The 24,009-nt window shown below is 43.4% G+C and overlaps 1 protein-coding gene across 3 annotated transcripts in view; it reads right to left on the reverse strand.

Annotated features, from left to right (window-relative positions):
• POLR1A (RNA polymerase I subunit A) overlaps positions 1-24,009 on the reverse strand; it is a 76,182-nt gene that overhangs the window by 31,468 nt on the left and 20,705 nt on the right. For all 3 annotated transcript variants that reach the window (XM_042932907.1, XM_042932906.1, XM_042932908.1), the window contains 3 exons: positions 22,324-22,554; positions 15,426-15,680; positions 10,632-10,823 (listed from right to left, as the gene is read on the reverse strand). In XM_042932907.1, the coding sequence (XP_042788841.1) occupies positions 10,632-10,823; positions 15,426-15,680; positions 22,324-22,554 (678 nt within the window). The remainder of the gene's footprint in view (positions 1-10,631; positions 10,824-15,425; positions 15,681-22,323; positions 22,555-24,009) is intronic.

Raw genomic sequence — 24,009 nt, forward strand, 5'->3', positions numbered from 1 at the left:
AATTACGGCTACTGAGAGGCTAGGGCACCCTTCCTTTGCCCAGTTGGGTGCATCCCAGTGGCCATCCGCTCAACAAGTGGCTGCTAACTGCAGGCTAGGAGAGGCAATTTCTCAAGCAGCTGCTCTACTGAGAACCCAAGGGAGGGCAGCAGCACCTGGGGGATAACCATGACTCCAGAGGGGCCAAAAGCACGCATTCCCAAAGATGCAGCAGGCCAGGAGCAAACAGGCCAGTGCAACAGGCATGACGGCTAAGGAGGGGCTGGAAGCCATCAGCTGGCATCAACAGCTCTCTCTACGCCTGTACCAGGCCCCACAAAGTAGTGTCTTTATATGTGCACAATGGGGCCACAGTGGTTGCCTTTTAATGCATGTGCATCAGAAGTGGGAGGACAACTGGCAAGTGTGCCTTTAAAGAAGCAGACAACACGTGATCTCAGCAGAAGACGACCAGCAGGGTCATGACACACTCTCCACAAGGCTGGCACTGCCAGGAGAGGGTGAGGAAGTTAAGGCAGGAGCGTGAGGCTTCCTTGTCATGCCAACCACTAGCTGCACTAGCTGCACTTCAATCAAATCACCGTATGGAGAGCAGGGACTGCCAGGCTGGGCACAGTCAGGAAAGCAAGTCTCTGCGCAAGGTAATAGAAGCACGCACATCCAACCAACTGAGGACAGGGAAACAGGACCTACCATCTCATCTATAAAGTCAAGAGGGCAGAACAAGCAAAGCATTTGACAAACTCCAACACCCTTTCATGCTAAAAACACTTAACAGAAAAGGAATAGAAGGGAATGGCACTGACCTAACAAAGGGGAGGCATTTGGGGCACCTGGGTGGCTGTCAGTTAAGCATCTGACTCTTGATTTCGGCTCACGTCGTGATCTCACGATTTGTGAGTTTGAGGCCCGCACTGGACTCTGAGCTGACGGTGCAGGTCCTGTTTGGGACTCTCTCTCTCTCCCTCTCTCTCTGTTCCTCCCCTCTGCTTGTGTTCTCTCTCAAAATAAATAGACTTAAAAAAAATAGTAAAAGGGGAGGCATTATGAAAAACCCACAGCTAATATACTCAATAATCCAAGACTAGACACTTCCTGCTTAAGATCGAGAATAAGAAAAGATGCCTGCTCTCACCACTTCTATTCAACAATGTACTAGAGCATTGGACCTGTCTGGTACTGGCCAGGGCAACTGGGCAAGAAAAGAAATAAAAGGCATCCAGATTGGAGAGGAAGAAGCCAAACCACCTCTGTTTGCAGATGATGTGATATATATGGAAAATGCTAAATCCACAAAAAAATTATCAGAGCTAGTAAATGACTTCAAACAAAGCTGAAGGACACAAGACCAACATAGAAAAACTGACAACTGCTGACAGTAACAATAACAATAACACAGTAACACAGTAACACTAACACTAACAATTTGAAAATGAATTTAATAAAGCAATTCTATTTATAAAGGCACCAAAAAATAAAATACTCAGGAATAAATTTAACCAAAGAAGTGTAATAAAAGTCATATGCTGAAAACTATAACATAATGTTGAAAGAAATTAAAGGAAATCTAAATAAATGGAAAGACATCATGGATCAGAAGACTGTTAACATGGCAAGAGTCCCCAAATTGATCTACAGGTTTAAGGCAATCCTTACTGAAATTCCAAGTGCCAGTTTCGCATAAATGAACAAGTTAATCCTAAAATTCACAAGGAAACGCAACAGACCCTGAATAGTCAAAACAATCTTGAAAAAAAACAAAGCTAAAAGACTCACACTTCCGGATTTTAATACAACAAAACTACAATTATTAGGACATAATAGTGGCATAAAGATAGATATGTGGATCAATGGAAGAGTCCATAAATAAACCTATACATCTACAGTTAATTAATTTTTGACAAGGGTGCTAAGAATGCTCAACAAATGGTGTCAAGACAACTGCATATCCACATGTAAAAAAAATGAAGCTGAACTCTTACCTCACACCATATACAAAAATTCAAATGAATCTAAGACCTAAACATAAGGGTTAAAGCCCTGAAATTTTTAGATGGAAAAATAGCTGTAAATCTGTGTGACCTGAGATTGGGCAACAGTTCCTTAGATGTGACACCAAAAGCACAAGCAACAGAAGAAAAAGTAGATAAATTTCTCAAAATTAAAATCTTTGTATGTCAAAGGACACATTAAGAAAGTGAAAAGACAACCCACAGAATGAAAAAAAATATTTGCAACATATATATCTAATATAGATCTAACAGCTAGGATATATAAAGAACTCTTAGAATTCAACGATAAAAAGACAAACAGGTCAATCACCAAATGGGCAAAGGGCTTGAATAAACACTTCTCCAAAGATACTACAAATGGCCAGTAAGCACATGAAAAGATGTTCAGTATCATTAGTCATTAGGTAAATACAAATCAAAACCACAGCGAGATACCACTTCATACCCACTAAGATGAAACAAAGAAAGAGGAAGTAAGTGTTGGTATGAATGTGGAGCAGTGAGAATGCTCATGCATTGCTGACAGAAATGTAAAATGGTACAGGTGTTTTGGAGAACAGTTTGGTAGTTCCTGAAAAAAGTTAAAAATAGCATTACCATATGATCCAGCAATTCCACTCTTAGCTATACAGCCAAGAGAACTAAAAATACATATTCACACAAAAACTGGCACATGAATACACCCTGTGGCTCTATTTATAACAGTCACAGAGGTGAATGAGCCAAAATATCCATTTATCAACTGACAGATAAACAAAATGAGGTATATCCATACAATGGAATATTATCCAGTCATAAAAAAGAACGGAGTACTGTTTATGCTACAATGTGAATGAATCTTGAAAATATTATATTAAGTAAAAGAAGCAAGTCACAAAAGACCCCACGTTGTATAACACCTTTTACATGAAATGTCTGACATAGGCAAATCCATAGAGACAGAAGTGATGGTTGGGAATGAAGGAGGAATTGCCAATGATGATAATAGGTACAGGGTTTCTTTTGGTGATGATGAAAATGTTCTGGAATTAGCTAGTGGTAATTGCTGTACAATACAGCAGACAAACTAAAAGTCATTGAATTAAACTGTTTTTAACAATGGTAAATTTTGTGTTAAATATGAATTATATCTCAATAAGAAAAACAAGGGAGTCAGACAAGATGATTTTAAGCTTCCTTCTGCAATAACATCCCAGCAGTGTTTCATTTACTTTCTGGTCATAAACTATGATGCTAAGGAGAAAAGACTATCCGCAACATTCTTTTAAACTGTGAGAAGTAGCAGTATCTATGAGAATAATAATGACATTTTTTTAGACTAAGACTGTTATTAAACTTTAAAACGTGTTTTAAAAGTTAAAAAGATTTCTTTAAAAAAGAAGTTTGTAATGTGTATTTACATTTGACACCCTTTGACTCAGCAATCACATCGCTGGGAACTCATCTAAAATACATACCAACGGGGGCCCCTGGGTGGCTCAGTCGGTTAAGCATCCGACCTCAGCTCAGGTCATGATCTCACGGCTTGTGAGTTCAAGCCCTGCGTCGGGCTCTGTGCTGACAGCTCAGAGCTTGGAGCCTGCTTTGGATTCTGTGTCTGCCTCTCTCTCTCTCTCTACCCCTCCCTCCCCAGTCTCTCAAAACTAAACATTAAAAAAATAAATAAAATACATACCAATGCAAGTCCACTAGTATAAACAGAAGTGGTGCTCACCACAGCACTAGATAAAATCGTAAAAAACCAGATAACAATCTATGTCTGCCAACAGAGAGCCAGTTAAATCAACTATGGTATCTGTATCGTTGGATACAACACAGAATGGGTTAAAAGGAATGAGATAGATCTACATGTACGAACACAGAATGAGACCTACAATATATCATTAAGTGAACTAAATATATCCCAAAGCAATCACAAGAAAGGTTCACATGAAAACAGTGAAATGAATTTCTTGCCACATTCAGAGTTTGTTAGGGTGGTCCAAATTAAAAATACAGACTGCTTGAAATAATGGAATTCCCTCTGGAAGCCCTGGCGGCTCAATCAAAGTAAGCCAGCTTACAAATCAGTCAAAAAAGTTCCAGGTGCCTGCCTGGTGGTCAGGAAAACTCATACCTCAGGACCAGGATGTCATGGATAAAGAAATTTAAAATATAAGCTCAAAACTGAATGCCAGATTTAATCATGATTCATGGTTCCTCTGAGCAAGTATAATATCTCATTCTTAATTATTTTTTATGAGAGTATGTGTGGACATAGAGAATGGGGTTGGGGAGGGAGGGAATTTTTCCTTTCTCCTTTCACATTACTGATTTTTGTTTAACAACAAACTTCAGTTACTTCTATAGTTAAAAAGAATTTGAAGGACAGAGATCGAATAACTGAACTCAGCAAGGTTGCTGAATACAGGAATAATATACATAAATTAATGGCATTTCTACATTGCAATCATAAACAATTAAATTTAATAAACAATAGCATCTATAATAGCAATTCCAGGAAATGGGTCTAATGATAGATATATAAGACTTACATTAATTGAAGAACATACTAGGTTCATAACTTGAAAAATTCAATACTGTAAATATGTTGATTCCCCCTTAAGTGATCCAGAGGAACAATGTAAACCCAATAAAAATCCTAGCAGGTATTTTTTTTGTAGAAATTTATAAGCTGACTTTAAAATTTATATGGAAATACACAGGACCAAGTATATTCAAGACAGTCTTGAAGAAGAACAAAGCTGAAGACTTTTACTATCAGAAGTCAGTAGGATAAAGCTACAATAACTAAGATAGTGTGGTACTGGTACAATGGACTCAAACAAATTAATGAAACTGAACAGAGTCCAGGAACAGACCCACATGTATATGACTAGTTGATTTATGACAGGAGATACTAACGAGCAGTGGGAAAATGTTGGTCTTTACAACAAATGACGTTGTATCAACTGGACAGCCATATGGGGAAAAAAGGAAACCACTACCTTATATCACACACACCCATAAATATCAACTTCATGCAGACAATTAAACCTAAGACCTAGTGTGAAGGTAAAACAATAAACACTAGACAATAACACAGGAGAATACCATTGTACCTTCAGGGCAAGCATACTTATACAGGACTAGCCATAAAAGGCAAATGCTGGTGAGTTATATTAATGAAACAGCTCCAATCATTAGAAAACAGCATTAGGTTAAAAGATAAAGGTTTGGCAACGGACTAACACAAGAATATATACAAAAAACTTTTAACTACTAATAAGAAAATGGCATAGAATATAAAACAAGCAAAAGACTTGAACAGGCACTTCACAAAAGATGATACCCTAATAGCCAATAAGCATATGAAGAGGTGCCCAAGCTCACTTGTCATTAAGAAAATGTAAATTAAAACCACAATAAGGTGCCACTACAAACCCATCTGAATGGCTAAAATTAAATAGAAATAAACAAAATGGGACAATAATACCAAGTTCTGCTGAGGCTAAGGAGCAACCAGAATTCTCATGCCCTGTGCTGTTCTTCCAGGTTGCTGTTTATTAATAAATCTATTAATGCTGAACATAGATCTTATGACTCAGCAGTTTGATTCCTTGGTATTTAGTCACCAAAATACACACACACACACACACACACACACACACACACACACACACACACACACATATATATATGTTCAACAAAAAATATATACAAGAATGTTATAGTAGCCCTTTTTATAATAGCCAAATGAAGACAAGCCACATGTCCATCAACAGTAAAATGGATAAACATATGATGGTGTAATCACATAATGGAATACCATAACAACACTGAAAATGAACTAACTATTGCTATATGTGATACCATGAGTGACTTACACAGAGATATGATCTACCAAAGGATGCTACTTACATAAAGTTCAAGAAAAGACAAAACTTACCTTTAGTGTTAGAAGTAGGTCAGTGGCTATCTTTGGGGAGGGGTAAAAACTGACAGGGGTCTGGAAGGGAGTGCTGGCTGAGAGTCTACTTTCTGATCTGGGTGACACTTTACAAAGTTATATTCACTTTGCAAACACTCACTGAGCTATATACACTTGAGATCTGCAATGACAGTCAAATCCTTTTTCTTCATATGTCCTTTCAACAAATGTTGACAGACCTCAGATTCTTAAACAGAAAGAGAAGCACTTAAGAGGCTGCATGAAATGCCCTGGAGAAAGAGCCTAAGACTTCATTTTCTGAGGCAGTACAAATAAACTGCCTAAGCTAAGCTCCTTATCTCCTGATTCTGAACATGACTTTTCTCTGCAGAATCAGACTGAGCCACTAACAAATTCTGGTGCAGGGTAGTCACTCTCCTCTTTTACACCTATTTGCAAAGAAATAACAGCCCACTGGAACCTCACAAGAAACACTGAAAAATCTCAACTGCGACACAAATAAAACCGGGGCCTACTTTCTAGTTTTCTTTAGTTAAAAGGTAATAATCTTAGCTCAGAAACATTATAAAATGAAAAAGAAATTATTCCTAACATGAACCAAATTATTCTATCATTTTGATCTTTTTATGCAACACGTTTTCTCATACACATGCTTAATACAGTTGCAAATGTGACTGCATAGAATCCTGTAGTCTACTTTTCCCAACATCGTGTCAGAAAACTACCCAGCCTGCTACACGGTCTTTTAAAACCACTCTTTTAAACAACTACATAATATCTTAACAAATGGATGTTCCACAATTTACTGAGCGCCAATGTTAAGTATCCAGGTTTTTCTAATTTTTCACCATGGCACACCATGGTGTATAATGGACTATTTTTTTCAAGTAGCTTTTTCTACATTTCAGATTATTTCCTTTGGCTGGCTTCCCAGATTGAAGGGAATCAACGTATTTATGGCTCTAGATATATATTCTTTGTGTACTATTTAGTTCTATTTTGAAACTGCTTATGTTTACACAAAATTCTAATGAATTCTGGACACTTAATGACTTAAAATATAATCCCTCACTTCCAAGATAACTTGAGATGGCTTACAAAAGAAAGACATATAAATAAAAATAATAAAAATAATATCAATGTAAATAATAAAGTAGATAAATACATATAGCAACTATACCAAGGGTCAGCAAACTATAGCCTATAGGTCTAATCTGGTCTACTACCTGTCTTTGTAAATAAAGTTAATCAGATCACAGCCATGCTCATTCATTTACGTGTTGTGTATGGCTGCTTTCAAGTTACCATGGCAGAGCTGAGCTGTTGCCCTACTTGCAACAGAGACTGTATGACCTGCAAAGCCTAAAATATTCACTATCTGGCTTTCATAGAAAAAGCATACCGCTCCTTGAACTACACTATCCATACTTATGGATTTTAATCTTAAATTGCAAAATTCCCCATCCATTCTGTTAAACCGACTTCCATTTCTGGCCAGGATAGGGCAACAGTGACCTGAGGACTCTTCCACTAAAAACAACAATAAAAGCAGACATGAATATGAAACAGTGGTTTTCAAGACAATGGACACCAGGCAATGAAGGACAGTGATCAGGAAAGCTACAGCAGACTTGAACTATGTACTAACTGAACCTAACTGACATTTTTGGAGCACACAATTCAAGAGCAGATCATAGATGATTATTTTTTTTAATGTTTATTTATTTATTTTGAGAGACAGCAGAGAAGGAGCAGAGAGAGGTGAGAGAGAGAATCCAAAACAGGCTCCATGCTGTCAGCATAGAGCCTGATACAGGGTCTGAATCCACAAACCATGAGATCATGACCTGGGTGAAACCAAGATTTGGACGCTTAACCAACTAGCTACCCAGGTGTCCCAGATTATACATTATTTTTAAGGGTACACAGAATATTTACCAAGATACACCATAGTAAACATAATCTCATACACAAATGTCAATAAATTTAAAAGGATTCCAGTCACCCAATGTATGTTTCTCTTGCCACAGTGGAATCAGATTGGAAATACATAACAGATTATCTGGAAAATCTCTAAATATGTGGACACTAAATAATGGACTTCTAATTAACTCATGAGTCAAAAAGAAGCCAAAAGGAAAATTAGAAACTATTTTGAAATGAAAGAAAATACAACATAGTAACTTATATGATGCTACTTAAGCAGAATTTAAGGGGAAAATTTATATCTAAATGCCTACACACACAAAAAAAGGAAAAAAGGCCCCCATCAAATGATTTCACCTTTAACCTCAAATGATGAGAAAAGAGCAAATCAAACCCAAAGTAAACAGAAGAAAGGGAATAATATAGATCAAAGTGAAATCAATGAAATAGCAAACAAAAATACAGAAAGTCAATGAAAACTGGTTCTTGGACAGCAAAACGAATAAACCTCTAAGCAAACTGATCAGGAAAAAAGAAAGATGACACAAATTAGGGCGCCTGGCTGGTTCAGTTTGTAGAGCATGAAACTTTTTTTTTTTTTTTTTTTTAATGTTTTTACTTATTTTTGAGAGAGAGACAGAGCATGAGTGAGGGAAGGGGCAGAGAGAGAGGGAGATACAGAATCCAAAGCAGTCTCCAGGCACTGAGCTGTCAGCATAGAGGCTGACGGGGGGCTTGAACTCATGAACTGTGAGATAATGACCTGAGCCAAAGTCGGATGCTTAACTGAGCCACCCAGGCGCCCCTGGGGTTTTTATTTTTAAATATAACTCTTGACCTCAGGATCAAGTTCAGTGAGTTTGAGTCCCACACTGGGGGTAGAGTTTATTTGAAAAAAAAAAAAAAAAAAAAAAAAGATACAAATCACCAGTATCAGAAATGAGTGAAGTGACCCACCTACTGATTCTATAAATAGAATAGTAAACAAATATTATGAATTGATTTATGCTTGTAATAAATTCAGCAACTTATGACAAATTCCTTAAATAAACACAGTACTGAAGCTCATTCAAGAACAGATAACTTGAAGAGCCCTACATGTAATAGAAATTTTAGTTAAAAAACCTTCCTACAAAGAATCAGTTCAAGATGGAGTCATTGTTAATTCTGCCAAACATTTAAGAAAAAATAATACCAGTACTACACAAACTTAGAGAAAACTGGAGAAAATATTTCTGAACTCATTCTATGAAGACTGCATTACCCTGACACCAAAAACAGGGAAAGATATTACAAGAACCCTACACATCAATACAGACACATCTTTGGGATTGTGGGTTGAATTACAGACCACCACAATGAAGCAAATATAACAATAAAGTGAGTCAAATGAGTTTCTGGTTTCCCAGTGCATACAGAAGTTACATTTACACTATCTCGTAGTTTAAAGTGTGCAATAGCATCATGTCTAAAAAGCCAATTCACATACCTTAATTAAAAAGTACTTTATTGCTTAAAATGCTGACCATCACCTGAACTTTAAGTTATAATCACTAATCACTGATCACCATAACAAATATAAATAATGGACCAGTTTGAAATATTGTGAGAATTACCAAAATGTGACACAGAGACATGGAGTATAATAAGCAAATGCTGTTGGAAAAATGACACCAATAAATGAAGTGGAAAATAGCATACAAAATTGCTTGAATATAGCGTTGCCACAAACCTCCAATTAGTAAAAAACACAGTATCTGCCAAGTATAATGAAACAACACGCAATAAAATAAGGTTATGTCTGTATCCCTCACAAACACAAATGTAAAAAACTGCTAAACAAAATTTTAGCAAACTTAATTAAAAATATATAGAGACAGGGGAATACCTCATGATAAACAAGGGTTACCCCTGAATGCAAGGTTGGTTTAACAACCAAAAACCAGCCGGGTCGTAGGTCCACAGACTTAAAAGAATTGCTGAGCTAGAAGAGACCTTAGAGATCACCAACCTGAACCCTTTGTATTATAGATGAAGAAAGGAGGCCCACAAAGCCAACATCACACAGCTGATTAGGAGTCAGGCCTCAAGGTTGAACCTGGGGACCCAGCACATAGTAGAAACACAAACTTGGCTGTACTTCATTATTTGATTAGCACATATACCATTATTTTATTACTTTGACAGTAAGCATGGTGTGATGTCTTCGGGGTTAGGAAGTGCTGGGTTTGAATTCCAACTCTGTCTCCTATAGACCTGGGCATGTAATTGAAGTTCTCTAAGCCTCAGTATCCTCATCTGATAAATGGTGATAATAACAGTCTCTGTATCACAGGTTGGTTGTAAGGATTACAACCCAGGAACCCCACCAAAGAGAAAATCATACAGATCACACAGGCATACCTTGAAGATACTGCATGTTCAGTCCCAGACCGATTTTTTTTTAATGTTCATTTATTTTTGAGAAAGAGTGAGAGAGCGTGCGCGCATGAGCGGGAGAGGGGCAGAAAGGGAGACACAGAACGCGGAGCAGGCTCCAGGCTCCACACTGTCAGCACAGAGCCCAAGGTGGGGCTCGAACTCACAAACCGTGAGATCATGACCCGAGCTGAAGTCAGGAGCTTAACCAACTGAGACGCCCAGATGCCTCAAGTCCCATACCATTTGATTTGTCATTTCTCTACTTCTGGCCTGGGCTCTACCAAGAATGAAATCTTTTATTTGAGTGGCCTGTTTCCTTTTTTTGATTTTCTCCCAATTACCTGCTTTCCCGTCCACAGTGGAAAGGGCTTCAGGATGGCAGGAGGAAAGAGCTTCACACGCCCCACTTTGTCTGTGAGTCCTCGGTACAGCAACTCCATATATTGCTCCCGAGTGAAAAAGCAACCTCGAGTGGTCATGTTTGCACCTGAAACCATGTGATCTTGAATCAACCCCGCCAAGGGCTGGCCATCCTACAAACCAAAACAGTAAGAAGACAAATAGGAAGTCACATTCTAATTCCTAATCATCTGCTTGGAAGCCATGTACTAGCAACAGCCCTCCCTTATACCCCTGTACTGTCCTGCCCCACAGCCTTCCTAGGCTGGTGCTTGGGCCTCCCATCTGGAGAGCAAACTGCCTCCCAAAGCACATGACCAGGCCTTCCCGACCGGCTTCCACCGTGACCATTTGCCGACTGTTCTAGAGCAAAACAGCTCCAAACTCGTCCAGCTCCCCACACCTTCTGTCCATAATCCCATCTGGTTCTAGTTACTCAGGCAAAGTTTTGGCATCTCTGCATAAATTTGGTCTAGCTTGCACTTTGCTGTGTTGTTGCTTTTATATTTTGGTTTTATGCTTTAGTATTTTTTCACACATTTCTGGCCTGGCTCTCCTCTAAATCAGCGATCCATTCAACAAATATTTATTGAGAGCCTACTATATGCCCAGGCAGTGGGTTAGCCCTCCAATCCACTCTAGTGGGCCAAACAGACATGATCCTTTACGGTGAGGAAGAACTACATAGTAAACGAATGATTGGATAAATACGTTACCACAAAGGGTTTTAAATAACATGGAGAAAAATAACAGATGGGTCATCATTTAGATTAGAAGTAGGGGGATGGTCAGAAACGATCTCTCAGGGGCACTATTACAGAGCCCTGAGCATTACTGACTTAAGAGTCAGCTCTCTCTAAGGGGTAGGGGTTCAAGAGAGTTGAGAGGGCCTTGATGTGCATGACTGTAAAAGAAAAGAATGTACGTTTACAAGTGTCTCTTCACAATGTAGCACATGTTCATGGTGGGCCTTTAATAAAGGCTGTTGTCTACCAGATGCCCAAACAAGGGCTATTATGTAAGCCCCAGTACATTCATCTCATTTGAAATCTTTCAGACTTTCTGATCCCTAGTCTCCTGCAACTTATCTGTAGGTCTGTGTTCATGGCAACATAAGACACACTAAAGTAAAAATAGCTGTGCCCACTGACATTTTTTAAGAGGTGGTTTTTGCAAACTTTTTAATGTTTATGGGAACTTGAGAAAAATCTGTGCCTTGGATCTAAAGATTGTTATCATTTGATTGCTTGTTAAACACTATCCAATATTATGGCAAGGTTTCATAACTAAGGCCAAAGGAACTCACGAATGCAGCCATGGAGAAGGGCCTGGAATTTAACCACATGTACTAATTCAAAGGATAAAAAGGATGCTTGTCAAATAGCCTAAATACTGTGGCAATGGGCTCTACATAAACTCAAAGACAATTATTATAGATGGCTGAATAGCTGCTGTAGATAGAAGGCAAGGTCAGATGGTGCACACGGCCCTTCTTACGAAGGCTCTGGGTTAAGAACATGAATAAAAACTTATACTCTGCATCTTGTTCCAAAGACAAGATCTTATTTTGCTTGGGGGAAAAACCCAAACCAGTATTACGCAATTTGCCTCATCCCGCAAGTCTTTGGGGAAGATATAGAGTTTTCCTTTTGTTTTCTTCCTTTAAAGAACATAATTACAAGTTATGTGATCTATTCAGTGCCTTCTCCTCTCTCCATCCAGATTTTTCCATGACTAGAAAATTGCCTTAATGGCTAAATTGCTTTCAATGCAATAATCATGAATTGTAGGGAGAAATGCTGATTAAAGCAACTTACTGAGGGCCTACTTATAATTCTAGATTTCCCAAATCCTGCTTAGGATCAGAAAGACCATCTCTAAATCAGAAACCCAGATAATTGTCAGCTATCCTATTCCATCTAATATCACAGCAAAATGACATTACAATTAATGCCTTTGGTCAGGATGCTTGGAGAATTAGGGTATTCTGTGACCTAAATTTTCTGGCTAAGTTGACAGAGTCGGGGAAACGCTCAATCCTTGTTAAAAAAACTTTCCACAAGGCACTGGCCCTCAAAAAATACAACAAGGAGAAGAAAAACAAAACTCCACAAAGAAACACATCAATCAAAAGTTCAGCTGTTTTCTTAGGAGAGAAACAGCTGAAGTTCCATTCACCTCCTATCTTAAGTAAGAAACACAACTCCATTAAATACATTCAAGCAACAATGAAATGTACTTTAATCAGGTCCTATGATTAATCAAGGAAGAGAACCTGAAACAAAGACATGGAATAATGAACAAAGGGAAATGGAAGCAAGGGAAATAAAGACACACCAAGCAAAATTAGCCCTCTCACTGCCCCCCCTTCCCCCAAAAAGGCCTTTTCTGGTTTAACAAAACTAGCTCCTGCTCTCCTAGGACTCTGCCACCAAAGTAGTTCAAGACATGCTGCATTTTTGTAACCGCTAGCAAAATAAGGATTCCATTTCTTGGCATTTACACTACAGATTAACTGAAATTTATCAAGAATCACAACCTCTGTACTCTGTTCTGCCTGTCTCCTGACCTGCAACTCGTGGGCATGCGAGCACGTGATGAGGCACATCTGGATTTAAACAGGTCAGTCCTTTGAAGGACGCAGTGTAAGCATGAAGCTTCTGTATAATCTTACTCAATGAAAATGAAGTATAGACCATTCAAGTTCGTTGGCCTGAGAACTTCAAAGCACCCCCTATTCCAACTCCTCTAATGTCCAGAGGTCACTGGACATGTACAGAGAACCGTCTGGCTGCTCCCTGGTAGTGTCCCCTGTGGTAAAATGTGACCCTGCCTCCAGAGTCAGAGAACCACTTTAGTCCTGGGATCCACTTACTGCCATAGTACCTCTTCCATCCCCAGCCTTGCCTGTAAAGGGAGGCTAATAACACATGGTGCCGAGCACCTGAGCTTGGGAGTCAACGGTGCTGGGTTCGAGTCTTGGCATCGTCACTGGCTGGCGAGCTGCTCACTTGTGTTTCCTCATCTGAAAATCACTACTTCTTAAGCTTGTTTTGAGGACTAAACAAGAGAATGTTTGCAGGTCACTCAGAGCAGTGCCTGAGGCACAGGGAGTGCTCAATAGGTGGTGGCTTTTGTTGTCACACAATGACAGTCACAACTGTTATTTAAGTGAAAAGACAAAAAGCCAAATTTCAAGTTAGTCAACTTATTATTCTAACTTCTGAGGGACCCCAGTGGGCCTTTAGCTCCTCTTTTCCACTTTTAGCCTCTTTACTAATCAACAGCTGGCTGCAGCAGGCAGAGAAGGGAAAGAGAGTGAAACTCAAACAGCTGGGTCCAGCACGGAGCCATCCCAGCGTGTCTGATGGCCAGGAGGCTGGGATGCTGGGCCCCTGGCCACTGCCAGATTCTCTGGGTGGCAGATGACTGCTGAGAAGAGATGTTCCCAGGTGGAGAAAGCACTGACCAATGCTGGACGTCTCCGAACAGCCTCCCGTGCTCCTCTGGCTGCAGACGTCTTCTCCTGCAGAAGGTTGGCAAGACCCCCAGAGGGGGAAAGAAGCAAAGCCCCGAGGACCCGGGAGCTCCCTGTAACTTCCTCCGCCTTCTCAGCGGTGTGCTGGTCCAAGCACTTCATGTAAACGTGTACACTAACAGCACCTATTCTAAGGGCTGTGCCAAGGGTGAAAGGGGAAGCCTCTGAAGTGCTTTGCACAGTGTCTACCATTGAAAAAGGGCTTGGCAAATGGTAGCCATAATTCCATGTTACTATTACTACTGATTCTTTCATACTCCACCACAATCCAACTGAACGACGTAGAATTGTGAATCACTGTGACACAAACTGCTGATAATTTAAAAGGCGTCAGGCCCCAGGATGGGTGGTGAGGGGTAAATGGAGTCTGGAACATACTCTGCTCTCTTTCCTTCAGCCTGGCTCTTTCCCCACCCTCTTGCTCTCATGAACACTCACTGACTCAGGCCCCTGCCACTTAATGGAATGGGTCAGCTGGCCGGGCAAGGAGGAAGGAAACTGAATCCTTCTCTTGTACCCCACTGGACAGCCATGACCACATGGCGCTGCTTTAAAAATGTTTTTAAATGTTCGTTTATTTATTTTGAGAGAGAGTACTAGTCGGGGAGAGGGGCCGAGAAAGAGGGAGAGAATCGCAAGCAGGCTCCATGCTCAGCGTGGAGCCCGATGCGGGGCTCGATCCCACGACTATGAGATCATGACGTGAGCCAAAATCAAGAGTTGGACGCTCAACTGACTGAGCCACCCAGGTGCCCCTACGTGGCTCTGCTTTTAAGGACCAACCTCAGTGATAGAAGTCAGGGATTCAAAGGGGAGACACCTTCATGGGCTAGAGGGATCTCATCTGGGCCCTTGGGTTAAGCTGTCTCTAAAAACTCATGCTTGTCAGAACTCAAAGGATCAAAGTCATCTGGGGATCATAAGGACCATCATAGTTAGGATGCTAATGCTTGCTGAAGGCTAATAACTTGTACAATGCAAACATAAGTCTGGAAGAAAAGACCTCTTACAGAGCTAATAGTTAATACCCTCTAAGCAACTACAGGGTTGAAAACCCCACCTGGAAGAAGCCAGGACCCTCTATTCCATAGGCCTCTGCCCTAGAGCTACCCACTGACACCAGAAGACAAAGAGCCCAGACCTGAAATGCCAAGTTGTGTCAGCGATGACCATGGAACCGCCTCAAGGTCAGACCTACCTTGGGAACAAGGTACTGCTGATCTGTACAGGCCAGGACGTAGGCCTCAGCCCGGCCCAGTTCACTCTGGGGGAAGTGGGCATTCATCTCGTCTCCATCAAAGTCGGCGTTATACGCCTTGCAGTTGGCATAATGGAGCCGCAGGACTTTCTCTTCGGGCAGGATGCGGGCGTGGTGTGCCTGGATGGAGGGTCTGTGCAGGGTGGGCTGTCGGTTCAGCAGGAGGATGTCCCCATTCTTCACATGCCGGCACACCTGGGGGCAGAGCAGAGCAAAGGGGGGAGGTCGGTGACAACTTCAGCATCATCACTACTGTTCCCAGGGCTCTCCTCAGCCTGGTCTGCATATGGGTTCCGTCCATCTCCTGTTTTATTCAACCAAATGAAAGGGGAATTGGTCCCTTTTTTTAAGAAAGAAACTTAAAAAAAAATTTTTTTTAATGTTTATTTATTCTTGAAGGAGAGAGGGAGACAGAGCATGAGTGGGGAGGAGCAGAGAGAGGGAGACACAGAACTCAAAGCAGACTCCAGGCTCTATGCTGTCAGCACAGAGCCTGACACAGGGCTCGAACTCATGAACCACGAGATCATGACCTGAGCTGAAGTCAGACGCTCAACCGACTGAGCCACCCAGGCACCCCTGAAACTCTAGAAATCTTTGAGAAATAGCTACTAGCCCAGTGTGGCCCTGATCCCCGCTCTGGGCTCAGAGATGCAAGTGACAGATGAGGTCCCAGGCCCCTGTTCAGTAACCTTTGTCTTCTTCAGAGAGGTATGGCCTTTCCAGAGTCTTGAAGTCCTCTGAAAAATGGTCTAGGGAAAGAAATGAACACATCTGATGACAGCATGTCTGCATGGAGCTGTGAAACCCCTGGCTTGAAAGGACCTAGCAGACCTCTGGGATTCCCCGCACTGCCCCCTGCCCCAGGCACATGAGAATAGGTTGTTTTAAACATCAATCCTAGGTTTTAGAACTATCTCACCCAATCTCTGGAACACAGAGTTTTGAGTCCCAGTTCAATGCCTTCTGAAAACATTCTGTTGCACTTAAAACATTAAAAAGAAATTTAAATTGCCATAGTCTTTTGGGAAAGCAATCTGACAACAGATTTAAGAACGTTTAAAACTCCTTTCCTTTTGGCATTTCAGAAGGAAAAAAGTGCCAATGTCAGGTTATATAAACACGTATGTTTAAGCAGCAGTGCTCACAGCGGACAAACATGAAATAACTTGGGCTGCTCCACAGAAGCGGCATGGGTATGTAAACCATGATATACACTATGGAATACTATGCAGTGATGAAAAAAACGGAGTTAAATACTCATCCTTAATATTCAAGTAAAAAAAAAAAAAAAAAAGGAGAAGAAAAAGAAAATCCAGGTGCCAAATAAGGTGACAGGATGAGGCGGTTTAAAACCCAACACAATTCTTTATGTATTTATACGTACAAGGGAAAGGTTTCTTGGATCCCTACCCAGCTGTCCCTATGGACTCCGCAGGTACAGGGCACATGGGAAAAGTAAGGCACAGAGTACATCTTTACCTCTACACATCTTAGTCCTGTTCCTGCAACAATGCGTGTGTATTACTCCTATTCTTTTTTTTTTTTTTTTAAGATCTCCAACTATTTTTAAGAAAAGCAACAAGTACTGCCCAAGTGATATGCTCATTGTGGGGCAGAAAACTCAGAGAACAGAATAAAGACCACAAGTAATCTTACTCCTTAAAAGATAGCCACCATCCACACTTTTTTCCCCCTTACCAATACGCCACTGGTCATGTCCTCCTGACAGAACACCACTTCCCACAAAGCTGACTCTAGTGGAGGGCTCACTGAGCTTTATACTGCCCTTTATCTTACCTTATGTTAACTACTGGGCTTCCTAAATGATGAACCCAAAAGCTATTTTAAAAGAGAAATGTATGAAGGCAGCTGCCCCAGCCATTCTGCAGGCCCCCTGAGCAGCCCAAATCAGTCTTGGTCAGACCCTTCCCACCCAAATGGACTTGGTCCCAAATGGACTTGGTCAGACCCGTCCCACCCAAGTTTCCCTCAATTATAGCAGGTAACAGCTTGGGGGTAACAAATTCCTCCAAGTCTAGTCTCTTTATGTTGCCCACATTTATGAAGCTGAACCAGAAAGGTGGCTCCAGAGAGTCTAGAAGTAGACAAAAGATCCTGTCCCCATCCACCCCACCTCACCCCAAATTTTCAGCTAAGCTGAAAGTTTCCTCCAGGTCAGGGAAGCAAGGAGCAAAACCCTGAAATTCTAAATGGCAGTCCTAAAAGCACTTAGCAAGGAGGCAGTCTTTCTGCGCTCCAAGGAGTTCAAACATTCCCCTCTCTGCCCCCACATCCATGTTTCCAAGGAGACCTGAACTCTGAGAATTCTCATGAGGGTCTGTCCAGGGCACGTCATAGAGACTGAGCTGACTTTCAAGGTCTTATTTCTTTAGCTTCTCCAGGGAGAAACTGCCCAGACCTGTGGGCAAAACCCCAGGATGGGCCTCAGATTTGAGTCTCGTAAATTTGAGACATCCTCTAGCATAAGCAAACCCCACAGCTGGGAAGGCAAGCAGGCCAGTCTGGCAGGCACCAGCCAATCCAAACAGAAGCCCTGGAGCAAAGGGAGCTCCCCTCGCCAACCCAAACCTGAGGCCCTTCCTTTCTCTTGTATCTAAATAAATACTGCAGTGAAAATTAGCATGCCCCAGTGCCCGGGTCAGAGTTTTCAGAAGCAGACCCAGAGCCAAAGAGCGGCTTCTGGCAGGCTGCTGGGCTGGGAAATGAGCCTCAGCCGTCCTGGCCACCTCCTCCCAACTTACAAGGCCCAGAGGAAGGGACAGAGATTTCACACCTCCCAAGGGAAATGGGTCCTGTCAGTCACCCTTTTCCTTCTCACCTAACCTGCGGTCCGTCCTTCCCTGGACCAGGCTCCCTGCTTCCCAGTCATGACCCCAGCTCTTTAGTCTAGTCCTGATCTACGTGCAATGCGTTAACCAAAATCTGCAAAACATTACAAATAAAGTACACGTGTACGTAATTATACAAGTTAGCATCGTTTATAATGTTATTGAGATTTTGGAAAAGAGGGATGCCTGGGTGGCTAAGTGGTTGAGTGTCTGACTTCGGCTCGGGTCGTGATCTCATGGTTCGTGGGTTTGAGCCCCGTATCGGGCTCTGTGTTGACAGCTCAGTGCCTGGAGCCTGCTTACGCTTCTGTGTCTCCCTCTCTCTCTGCCCCTCCCCTGCTGCTGTCGCTATCTCTCAAAAATAAAGATCTAAAAAAAGAGAGATTTTGGAAAATAAAAATAATCATCCTTCATCCCCACGTCCTGATGTTAAGAGCCACTTTTCCCTCATAAAGTCCCTTCCTGTCTTCGCCCCTGGTTACAGGTCCAACGTGGCCCTCCCACCTCAGTGCCTCCCTCATCTCAGCCTGGGTCCGTCTACTCCGCAGGGGTTTCCTGAGCACCTCTTGCATGCTGGGTGCTGAGAACACCCTACCCGCGTCCTCACGGAATTTAGGCATTGGAGGGAGGATGAATGTGAATGGGTGCCCGCATGGTGACAACATCACACAATGAGAACAAGGGGTGGGGTGGGGGTGATGAGTGTGTGGTGGGAACACCATGGGGCGCACCTCCTACAGTTTTGAGAGTGTCAAACTACAGAACACAAGCAGGAGCAGGACACCTGCTTTTGTAAACAGAGTCTTCCAGGCACGTGGCCAGGCCCATTCATTTATGTGCTGCCCGCGCTGGCTCTGACACTCCCAAGGCAGGGTTGATTAGCTGCACCAGAGACCATGTGGTCCCCAGAGCCTAATATATTTACAACCGGACCCTTGGCTGGAAAAGTTTGCAGACCCCTGCCCCAGAGGATGAGGGCTTTGCTGAGACCCGAAGGACTAGCAGGAATTGGCCCGGGAGCGTGGGGGAGGGCAGTGATCCAGGCGGGGACACAAATACATGAGGGCAAGGCCTGAAGGGAAGGGACTCTGCAACGGTGGGGGCCAGCTGGAACATGGAGGCAAGCTGAGAGGTGAGGCTGGAGGGGAAAACAGGGACAGTGTGCCCAGGACTGGAACTGAAGTCAGAAGACCAGCGAACGGGCCCGCCCATTCAACCTCGCCACTGCTCGGAACGCACTTCAGTCACTTCCCAGGAACTGACCGGCCTGTGGCAGCAGGCCAACCTTCCCTCTCTGAAGCTCTGGATACCGCTCACCTCCGACCCCACAGACGTAACCAAGGCCGTGTCAAGTTCTCTGTGCAACTGCCTCATCCTTGCATCCCAATCACGTCAGAAACCCTGTACCCTTCTGCTGGTCTTTCAGATGCCCTTAGCTACTGGCCCCGCTGCCTCATGAGAGCTCTGAAACCTGACTGCTCCCACTCTTTGAACTGCTCTCCTGCGTCACAAATGACCTTCATTTGGACAAATCGGATGCGCCCTCTCTGTTTCTGCACTCTTCTCAGACTTCACATGGAACTTCATGAGCATCTAACAGGTATCCCTGGGAGATATGAAGATACCCAGGGCTGCTCTTTCCCACAACCACATGTGGGAAACAGATGCAGATGCCAAATGAGGAGGCCCAGCCCCCCCCACTCCCCAACCACTCTCCCTCAGCTTCCCCGGTCCTCCCTGCCTTCCTCCGGCTTCCACATTTCAGCCCGTGAGTCCCCCATTTTCTCTCTCCACTGTACTTTGTGCTCGGAGTTCACACTCTGAAAATTAACTCTTATGGCCCTTAATTTAAGTCCCACACACCCACCTCTCACAGGAGATGGGCCTTTAGATTCCCCACCATCACCTCACTTTACAGGGGCCCGATGTACCTCCTGTCAGGGCACTGCCACTCTCCTGTGCTGGGAACCACAACTTGGTTCTCACCTCCTGTCTCTTCCACAGCCTTGACCCCCACGCTATCCAAGTCACCCCCTCCCCCCAAACATCCCTGCCATAACCTTCACTTTCCTGCAGCCTTCAGGCTGGCCCTCACCTGCCTCCTGATGACTGAATCCTCCGTGCCCTCCCACCCTCAGGAGCCCTTTTGTTGTTGTTGTTGTTGAATTTGCATCACATTATTTCTAATAAGAACTGCATCTCAGTCACCATCGAGATACAAAGATAAATACCGATAAAGCACATAAGTGCATCATGCATATTCAAGCCAAAACCAAGAGTATGTTTCCGTCCTTACTGGGCATCTTAATCTACACACCTGAAAACCAAGTATAACTTTTTTGATCAAATACACATAATTTCTTTTTTATCTTTAAAGTTCTTTGACTTCCATGTGCCTTTCTTGCTGAGCATCAAGTACTAAAGCCAGAAGTCTCTGTTGCTAGTCCCTGTTGTGTCTGCCACACCACCGAGCAGTGATGCCACACATTCCCTTGTGATGCCCCCACCACGCTGTAAACTCCAGAGTAGCGGGGCCTTGTCTACAGTGACTGGCAAAGCGCGGCACAGAGAGCAGTGGGTCCTCTGTACCGCCGACCCCCACTCCACTCTCCATTTTTCTCCCCAATTTTCCAACCATGAGACTCTTTCACGTGTTTGGCTTGAGTTAACTGGAAGACTACCTCATGTTTGTCTTGCTTCACCCACAAGTTACGTGAAGTACACCTCGAGATCTCCTGCATCCCTTACACAGCTCCTACCAAAACACCAGGCGCTTCAGAAAGGCAGAATAATCCCATGAGCCTCAACATAAACCTTACGTCATGCACTAGAAAAGAACAAAACAGGTGACTTGATCTGTGTCTGCCTGTGTCCCCTACGGCCAAAGCAGAAAATGGGTAGCATGCTACTGCTGTACCTTGGCAAAGCAGTGAGACAGGAAGTGAGAGGAGAGGCTGCAGTGAAGAACCAACAGTCACCACAACAAGGCCACAGCGCTTCCCTAATCCTTTTTGTTCCTCCTCCAAAGTTCCCTCAAGGCCAAAGGAAACTTTGTAGAGCTCCACCTCATTACTAAAGACTTGGGTCAGCCACTAGGTCTGTACATGTCAGAGAACCACGCAGACGAACACTCACTCTATCAGTCCCCTAAGTTAAACCCAAATAAAGATCCATTTCACCTCAACAACTTCTGCCACTACTGCCTGGCTAGGGGTCATCTGTTATGCTCCCCCCAGCATAAATGGCTACTATTTAGCAGGACACAAATGATGTCACTCACCAATTTCATACCCCCAGCTAATCAATTACGTACTCTTTCCAGTGGAGCCCAGGTAAGCTTTGGGATCCCTTAACACAGAACTACAAGCAGCCATCAGCAACTGCCAGGAAATGAGGCATCAGATGAAACCTGTGGGTTACCAGTTATCACGGACACAATACATTTCCTTCCTTTAGGTCAGTTCTCAAACATTAGCATGCAGAGGAACCCTCCAGAGCACTTGCTAAAACACAGATTCCTGGGCCCCATTCCCAGAGATTCTAATTCATTTTGCGGGGGTTTGGGGAGAAGAGGGTGAATGTGCATTTCTCACAAGCCCTAGGGATGCTGCTGCTGCTAACCTCAGAACCACCCTTTGAGGAGCCCTGCTTAAGGACAGCAAACTCTCCTGCTCCAGGATCACAACTGAGTTATCATTAGAGAGTACTTCTCGAGTCTTTGATGTGTGCCCAGCACCGTGCTGCATGTCATGGGACAGCCAAATGAAGCTTGAATCATGGTGTCAAGATCCTAGGAATGCCAGCTCGAGCTGGGAAGATAAAGTAAGCCCCATGAAACCCCTAAGTAACACCCACATGCAGGGGAAGCTTCATCTTGTGAAGGCAGAACAGCTCATGGATTCCTGTGTCAGCACTCATGGCTGGCAGTCACAGGGGAGCCAGACAAGAGCTGGCCGAGCCCCTGAGCAAATCTGTCCACTACTCACAATTTTTGTCCCCTGGGGCTTAGGTGCCCCCGTGGCTGGTGTCAGGAGCTGTTTGGCTACGGCTTCCCGCTGTGTCAGGTCCACAGCACTCAGGGCCGTGCGACTGCCATCCTCGTTGATGACCATGGAGGCTCCCGGGTGCACATTGGGGCCATTGATGACTGCTTGCCTCAGTTCCTGAACATTCCAGGGGGTGACTGGCTGAGGGTAGGTCAGTTTTGTGGCAAACACCTGGAAACAGGGAGTGGATATGAAAATTCGGGGTAGGCAGAAAAGACTGTATAGAGATTCAAAATCTGACTCAACAGGCTGTGAGACTTCTTCCCCATGACGTGGAGGTGCTATCTTAGCCACAAAAGCCTTCAGGGAGTACGCAACATCCTGTCTGTCTTCTCCACAAAGCCATTTATCTAGACTTGAGGCCCGAAGGGAATAGAGATTAGGCCTCCTTTCCTAGCAGTCTGTCTGGAGAGAATAATTTGAGTGTTGCAGTTTACACATTAAAATTTTTTTTCACCCATTCTAAAACTTCATCATTTCCTCACCCACCAATCAATTCACAGTCCCCAAAGGCAACACAGAATGGGACACTAACTTGAGAGAGGCGGCAAATACCCGCCCTCAAGTACCACCACAGCCCCCTCCACTCCAGTAGACATCACTAACCCAGACATGGCGTTGGAGCCTCTACCCAGCACTTTTGGCTGCCCCTGCAATCAAGGTGGCACTTGAGATGAAACCAATTCAGTCTCCTGATATATGAGAAAGTGCAGCGTTACCACTTAACGCTTAACCTGCAATATACTCGAAGAGGAGTTATGTGGTTAAGTAAGTTTCTAAGTTGCTGAATGTTATAGACACTCTGATGCTCCTACATGCACACAACTGTATCAGAGACTATGCAGAGTCCTTCATAAAGAACCTGGTTGAACTCTGTCCAGGTTCTTTGTTCAGGTCTCTGCTTAAACAACACTTTGCGAAAAGCCTTACCTGCCACCCCAGCCAGCGCTCCCTTTCCCACGGTCAATTCTGTTTTTGCCAATGCACTGACCACCACCTGACAGTGTTTATGCTCCTATATATTCCTTTATTTGTCTCCACCACTGGAATGTAAGCCTCTCAGGGGACACTCTAGTCGGTCTGGTTCACTGCTCATCTCTAGCTCATTCCCCAAACTTATTTCAGTTCCTCTGCTCCCATTAACACCTCTCCACGGTGCTTTACGGGAAGGGTGTGCCACAAGGGACCAAGAGGCAATCTCGCACAGTCAGCTCCTCACAGCCATCCTGTGAGTAACACCCCCAGGCTACCATGGCCCTGAGACCTGAACAGGCTGGAGGTAGGCAGAGGGGGAGTCCCTCCTTAGGACAAGCCATTATGAAATGAACCCACATCCTAGAAAGGGAGGCTCGGCACCTCTGAAGGTAGAAACAAGAGGCAGCACTACAGGTCTCTCCTAAAGCTGGGATGCTCTATGCATTGTGAGGCCAAAGGCTATGGAGGTAGTCCATGCCTTCTGTCCAAAGAAAGCAACAAATAGCAACGAAATGGGCCTCAGACTCAGGAAGGTCACAACTGGGCTTCATAATACCTTTCTCTGCCACCTGACCCAGCTTCCAGACATAAAGATCTATGGCTCTAGGAGGCAGTGGGCCCAGGACTAAGCTTTCTCTGACTCCTGGCCTC

Source organism: Panthera leo, chromosome A3, assembly GCF_018350215.1.
Source record: "Panthera leo isolate Ple1 chromosome A3, P.leo_Ple1_pat1.1, whole genome shotgun sequence".
Taxonomy (NCBI): domain Eukaryota; kingdom Metazoa; phylum Chordata; class Mammalia; order Carnivora; family Felidae; genus Panthera; species Panthera leo.